The sequence below is a fragment of the Hippocampus comes genome, unplaced genomic scaffold (assembly GCF_001891065.2).
Source record: "Hippocampus comes isolate QL1 unplaced genomic scaffold, H_comes_QL1_v1.1 scaffold326, whole genome shotgun sequence".
Taxonomy (NCBI): Eukaryota; Metazoa; Chordata; class Actinopteri; order Syngnathiformes; family Syngnathidae; genus Hippocampus; species Hippocampus comes.
Genome location: NW_017805930.1, coordinates 1493833 through 1500573, shown reverse-complemented (window position 1 = coordinate 1500573; position 6741 = coordinate 1493833). Strand labels below are relative to the sequence as shown.

At 43.3% G+C, this 6741-nt stretch overlaps 1 protein-coding gene across 1 annotated transcript in view; it reads left to right on the top strand.

Annotated features, from left to right (window-relative positions):
* gas7a (growth arrest-specific 7a) overlaps nt 1-6004 on the top strand; it is an 11405-nt gene extending 5401 nt beyond the window's left edge. Inside the window, exons 2-10 of the mRNA XM_019889863.1 lie at nt 1668-1757; nt 1968-2083; nt 2362-2436; nt 2836-2914; nt 3736-3867; nt 3939-4062; nt 4289-4368; nt 4509-4607; nt 4844-6004. Coding sequence (XP_019745422.1) covers nt 1668-1757; nt 1968-2083; nt 2362-2436; nt 2836-2914; nt 3736-3867; nt 3939-4062; nt 4289-4368; nt 4509-4607; nt 4844-4957 — 909 coding nt within the window. The 3' untranslated portion in view covers nt 4958-6004. The remainder of the gene's footprint in view (nt 1-1667; nt 1758-1967; nt 2084-2361; nt 2437-2835; nt 2915-3735; nt 3868-3938; nt 4063-4288; nt 4369-4508; nt 4608-4843) is intronic.
* The last annotated feature ends 737 nt before the right edge of the window (nt 6005-6741 follow it).

Here is a 6741-nt window from a genome sequence, read left to right as displayed (position 1 = left end):
CACTTAATTGAACTGTGTTTTCTTTTCTCTTCTTTCTACCCACAATCTTGCTGCTGAAGGCTGTAAATTTCCCCAGTGTGGGACAAATAAAGGATATCTTATCTTATCTTATCTTAAAGACAAAGAGCGCACGAGTACGTAGATGTTTTTAGTTGGATATGGAGGATGTGGAGTAAATGCCCGAATCGCTTCTCACTCACTCACACACACACACACACACACACACACACACACACACACACACACACACACACACTTCATTCGTCACTGTGACGTCAGGTGTTTTTATGCGCCTCACGTTACACTCTTGCGCACACCGTTGCCATGGAGAAACACACACAAACACACACAAACACACACATGCACATACACGCACACACACGCATGCATGGTTGACCCTCAGATGGAACATGGAGCCCTAACCTTGTTTTCACCTTCAAGGTGATTTGTTTAGAATGGAGGGAAGTGGACCTTGGTTCCATTGAAAATTTGAAGTGGGCGCATCGGATTGTTTTCTTGAGGAGAAAACATGTCAAGTGGGCAAGTCACACGTTGCCTAGCAGCAGATCATATCGCATCGTGATCGACCAGTCCTGTACTAGTGTCGGATGTTGCCGAGCGGTGCCACGGTGCGACGGCAGGGGTCTGCATGGCAACCGTTGTCCTGGCAACTGTCACTTTGATCTACCAGGCAGAAAATTTGCAAAGTGACGCTCGGTAAACCGGCCACTTTTTTTGATGCCGTGTCCTGAAGCCGATTGTGTGCATGTGCGCGATGCGTGTGTGTGTGTGTGTGTGTGTGTGTGCAATTATATAAGTGGGTTGTGTTAGTCATCTGTTTGTGGTCCACTGGGACATTATGGGATGGCGGCTTGATGTTGGTTAAAGTGAAACAATGCTGATTAAAACTCCCATTGTCACCATTGCTTCGAACAAAGGTTGATCACAGAACATATACTCCTACCACAGTACAATTCTACTTTGATTGATGGGTGTCATTTGTTCCGTGAGCAAGCTCACAATGCTATTCACGCGTATATCAAGTCAATTTCCCACAATTGAAATGCTGTGAATCCATTTCAGCCACCAAAAAAAAAAAAAAAAAAAAAAAAAAAAAAAAGCTTGTTTTTTGAACATGGAGACTCCACACAAGAATGCCAGATTCAAATCCTGAACCTCACAGCTGTGAAGCAGACGTGCTAACCACTCAACCACTGCTGCCCACGATGTCATACGGTATGCCAGCTGACCTGCACCTCCCATCATTTGGCGTGTGACAGTTGATCCAACACGCAGGGAATCACCACAGTGTGTGTGGTTGTGTCTGTGTTGTGATCACACGGATGGCATGTGTGTGTGTGTGTCTGTTACGTAATTTCAACCGTGAGACTAATTAGAGACGTACGCTGGAGTCTTGACATGGACCACACTGACCGTGTTAACCCCCCCTGCCCCCTTCCCGACGACTCCCCGTCACCATTCTCCCTGGAGGTTTCCGTGTCACCGTGGCAACCGAGCCTTGCTACGGACTGACCTTTTTCTACCTCCGCACCACTGCTTTAGCTCACAAATGTTTTCTACGCCTTCCTTCTTTCTGCTCTGACTTCCTGTCTATTCCTAGTCTGACTTCTTGTGTTTGTTTGGACTTTGGTTACTACTGCATGCAGATCAACGGTGTGACGTTCCCACTTCCCGGAGAAGGACCCGAGCAGCAACTGCTCAAACCCAACGAATGGAGCTACTGCGATTACTTCTGGGTCAGTTTCGCAAACACGTCAGTCTTAAGCCTCATATACAAGGTACACTGAACCCCTGTTTATTGCGGCAGATACGTTCCGCACCCACCCGCCAAAGGTGAACGTTTATTTTGAATTTGATTTGTCGCTCCCAGTTGAAGTTTACTGTTAACTGACACGAAATCCAATTTTTGATAAAAGCCCCAACGTGTTTGACTTCCTGTCTTGCAGACAGACAAAAAGGACCCCCAGGGGGCCACGTCGGTCGGCGGCTTTGAGGTTCTGCTGCAGAAGCAACTGAAGGGCAAACAGATGCAGAAGGAGATGGCCGAATTTGTGCACGAGAGGTACAAACACCATCTCACAATCGCATATTTTTGATGTTTTTACTAACAGTGACAAAATAATGTGATGCAAACGTTATCAAATAAATAGCTACATTTTAATGAACAAATTTTAGTCGAAAACAGCTACTAGTTGTGGAAAAGCAAGGCCAGAGCCTCCACTCACTACACATTCTAAAAGAACTACAAAATGGCCGACTCACTACAGAATATACATGCAGGTAGTGGCCAGGGAAGGATTCCCAGCACAGCTCATCGTTTTCATTCTCATTGTGTTCCAGGATCAAGATTGAGGAGGAATACGCCAAGAACTTGTCCAAACTTTCTCTCAGCACTCTGGCGGCGCAGGAAGAAGGGTCAGAGAGGGGGGGCAACTTATTTGTTTTATGTTTGCTGTAGAAGGATTGGGTTGGACTCAAATAAGGCACAGATGAGGCTTAATTTCGGTTTCGATCAGGCTCAGATCAGACTCAAATCAGTTTCAGATGAGGTTCAAATTAGGCTTACATCAGGTCCAAATTAGGTTCAGATCATTTTAAAGTCCGATTCAGATCAGTTCATATCAGCTTGATTAACCTTCATTCTAAAATAACAACACAGAAAAAGAAGTAAATCAAATGTCAAAAAGAAGTTGAACATCTTTTCAAGTGCATTGTAGCACTCCTGTAAAGAGTAATTGAATAGGGACTAGCGTACCTAATGAAGTGACTTGATTAGCTGGTGTACCGAATGAAATGTCTGGTGGTTGCGTTCAGCACCCTGGGAGACGCTTGGACTCAGCTAAAGAAAAGTCTGCACGACGAGGCCGAAGTCCACCTCAAGTTCTCCAACAAGGTAACCTTTTCGGAAGTTTAATTGGCTTCCCATTCTGCTTCATTGTAGGCCGACTGATTGCTTCATGGCGCAGTCACTCATTTACCTCGCATGTTTTTCAGCTAGTAAGGTATGCACAGTTGTTATTTTAGTTGGTTAATCCGTTATTTAGAAGGGTGGTTCCTTTGATTGGCGAATCAGCTCGTTAGTGGTGTGTTTGCTTGGTTAGTTTGGCAGTTATTTAATGTACGTTAGCTAGCTTGATAGTGAGGTGCTCGATTGGTGAGCTGATTGGTTAGTTAGTCAGCTATTTGGTTGATTGGTGGTTTAGTTGTTAGGCAGTCAGTTATTTTGCAGATAGTTGATCAACAGGATGGTTTGTATGTTAGGTAGTTGAGTGGTTAGTTAATGTGCTTGATTATTTAGCTAATTTTGTGGTCAGGTGGTTAACCAGTCTTTTATTTATTTAGTTTTTCAATTAGTTTAGCAGCTAGCATGTGAGTTTTTGCTTTTGGTGTTTAATTGGCTAGGAAGACGTTTATGTGGTGTGTTCATCAGCAAAGTAGTTGGTATTTTGGTAGTTATTTGGTTGGTTAATTAGTAAGTGGGTTCTGCTTTTATTGAGAAATGCAGCTCACATTTCCGAAATGAACACAGTTAGTTAGTTAGTTGCCTGCACAGCTTTGCTGCTCTGTGATCACATGAAAATAAAAAACCAAAAAAAACAATCATTTTATATTTTGTTAACTTGAGAAACATATTCATCTGCATCTTGTCTTCAAAATGAAGGCAAGCTTGAGTTTGCCAGGGCTTTTATTTTAAAAAGAAGCTGCTATGTTTAGCTTCACTCCGAGGTTGAGAAGCCGCTGCTGACATTCCGAGCCGACAACTTCAAGAAGGACCTGAAGAAGTACGACCATCACATCGCAGACCTCAGGAAACAACTTGCCAGTCGATATGCTGGCGTCGAGAAGGTACCGTACTCTTATTCGTCACACTGCCTTTCGCATAGCGGCGGCCCCTTCAGACATTGCACGTCTTTCAGGCCCGAAAAGCTCTGGCCGAGCGTCAGAAGGATCTGGAAGTCAAGACGCAGCAGCTGGAGATCAAACTCAGCAACAAGACGGAAGAAGACATCAAGAAGGCTCGCAGGAAATCCACGCAAGCAGGTTGCCCCACGTGACGAAATGACAACATCAAGTGGCTGGCCACTTGTCCGTTATTTGTCTATTCGTGCGATGACAGTGACTGGCGACCAATTCGTGGATGGATATTTCATCAGAGAATTCAAGGAATTTATTTCTTGAACTGATTGTCTTCTGGTGACTATTACAGGAAAAACAACAGCATTCCGCCTGGCATATAATGGTGTTTCTGTGTGTGCATATTTTTTAGGAGACGACCTGATGCGCTGTGTGGACCTTTACAACCAGGCCCAGTCCAAGTGGTTTGAGGAGATGGTGACCACCAGCATGGTAAACCAAGAATACTTATTTATTTGAATGGAAACTAATTGCTTCGGTTCACAAGCAGCATCTCCAAACAGATTCCACTGGAATGGAAATAAAAAGGAACAGATGACGAGATGTGTCTTGTTGTTGTGGCGTCCAATCAGGAGCTGGAGAAGCTGGAGGTGGATCGCATCGAGTGGATCCAGCAACATTTGCGTCAGTACACGACGCTGAGGCACGAGACTGATATGTTCAACCAGGGCGTGAGTTGAAAGTTCTTTTACCTTGCGAACAATTTTAGTGAGTTGGGCCTTGGCAGAGGTCCTTCTCGTCTTCGTTTTAATGATGAATATCAGCGTTTTGATATAATTGATCCATTTCTAGCTGGTCAGAGATGAATTAGCAGATATTAGCTTCTCCTTGACCGTGATTGGTCCATTTTCAAATAAAAACCCAAGGAGATTGAAATAATAAGGCTGCCCTACCTTCTTATGTCCAGACGGTGGAGCCAGTGGACCAGCTGCTGCAGAAGGTGGACCCGGCCAAGGACCGAGAGCTTTGGGTCCAAGATAACAAGACAGGCCACGTCAGGCCAGTGGACTTGGACATCTGAAGCTAGGGAGAGCCAGAATCAGAACCAGCATGTTCCTAATACATGTGAACCCTGCTCGCTTCTTCTTCTTCTTCTTCTGCTGTCGTTACGTCACTCGTTTTCTTCTACGTTTTGATGTCTCGTTTGAAAAGAAAAAAAAGTCTTGATGATTCTCTTTTATTTTTGGATATCAAGAGGAACTTGCTGTGGAATATTTTCATATTTTGAAAGATGGCTGCTGGACATGCATGCTTCTTCTACGCAAACGAAAACCTGGATGGGAGGCGGGTAAAAGTTGGACCGCGTCATACTGGAAAACCTTCTTGTGCCTCAAGTGCTTGGAAGGAACCCCCAGAGACCACATGCCTCAATTTAAGTTTTCATGTCATGTGACACTTATTACGTGCGCTTGCCAGATACACACTTACAAATCAGTACAAGATATAAAAAGTGCAATGAAGTTAGTCACGGGAGTGACTTAGCCAACTTGACCATGCCAGATAACACAAGACGAGATTTCGTAGCTTGTTCATGTGAGATAAGTTTATGCGACTGATTGAGTTGTGCTCAGGAGTAAGGGACAAGCATGACTTACCAAGTTCTAAGTGACTTGCGTATCTTGCGAGTATGAATTATAAATATGAAAAAAAACAAACGCTTAATTCAAAAGTTGTTTTTTTTAATAAAATTCGTTCACGTTGTCACTTCCGGGTTCCTTGTTCGCCACCATTTCCGCTGTCTTATTTTGTGTACACAGAAGACAGTCCGGTGGCGCCCCCTTGCGGGTTAATTGTAACTGCATGTGCAGTATGTTTTTATGTGCGTGTGTTTGTCTACATTTTGTTCGTGTGTTTTATTTGGATTCCATTTTGTGGTCCTTTCTGATCACTCGTTGTGTTTTGTTAGTGTTTTGTTGTTGTGTATTTGATGTTCCGAGTTTGCCGCCCTCGTGTGCTTCTCATCTTTTTGGGAATATTTTTGGAGAGCACACTGTGGAATGCATCTTGTCCGTCATATTAGTCATAAATAATTATAAAAAGAATAATAAAGCTCCTCTTGGAAAAGTCAGCTTGTTTTCTTGGTTATGTAAGCGCAACATGAGGGAGGAACAACCTATTGCGGGTGGGGGAGGGTGGGGTCAAACCTTTTGGTCGAGAGAAGGACAGTGAGGCAGGTATAATGTTTCCTATCGCACACAACAATAAAAATGTATTAATGTAGCACAAAGATCCTTAAAGAGGATGACATGGGTGAAATTTCATACGTGGGTGGACATTCTAGTCGTGTCATTCAAAATGCTTTATTCATGCACAAGGGAAATTTACAGTTTTAGTGGCAAGTGCAATGTGATTGTTTCAGTCATTTATTGAGTGAACTTCAAAAAAAGCCACTGCATTCTAAAGTAAATCCCCTCATTTCGCTCGTATCTGTAATTACTCTTCAATAATTCCTTCTGCCGTGCTAATCTACAACCGTGAATCTGAAACCAAATTCACAAAAACGTGTCAGCCAAGGAACAGTTTTTGTTACACTTGCCTACGCGGCTTCAGGTGTAAAATTTCGCCCAAAATCACAGTTGGCTACACACATTGATTTTAAGTTGACAGGTTCCGTTTCAAACGTGGTCCACCAATGTCACAAAATGCGAAACAAACTGCTTGTTTTCAGTGTAAACAGGAACAGGTTTAATGGCATTCAAAAATGAAACATTGACAGATTTAATATTTTTGTTTTTGGAAAGTGTAGCATGCACTTGCCTTCTTTTTACGAAATGAAGGACGGCACACATTTACGGTACAGCATGA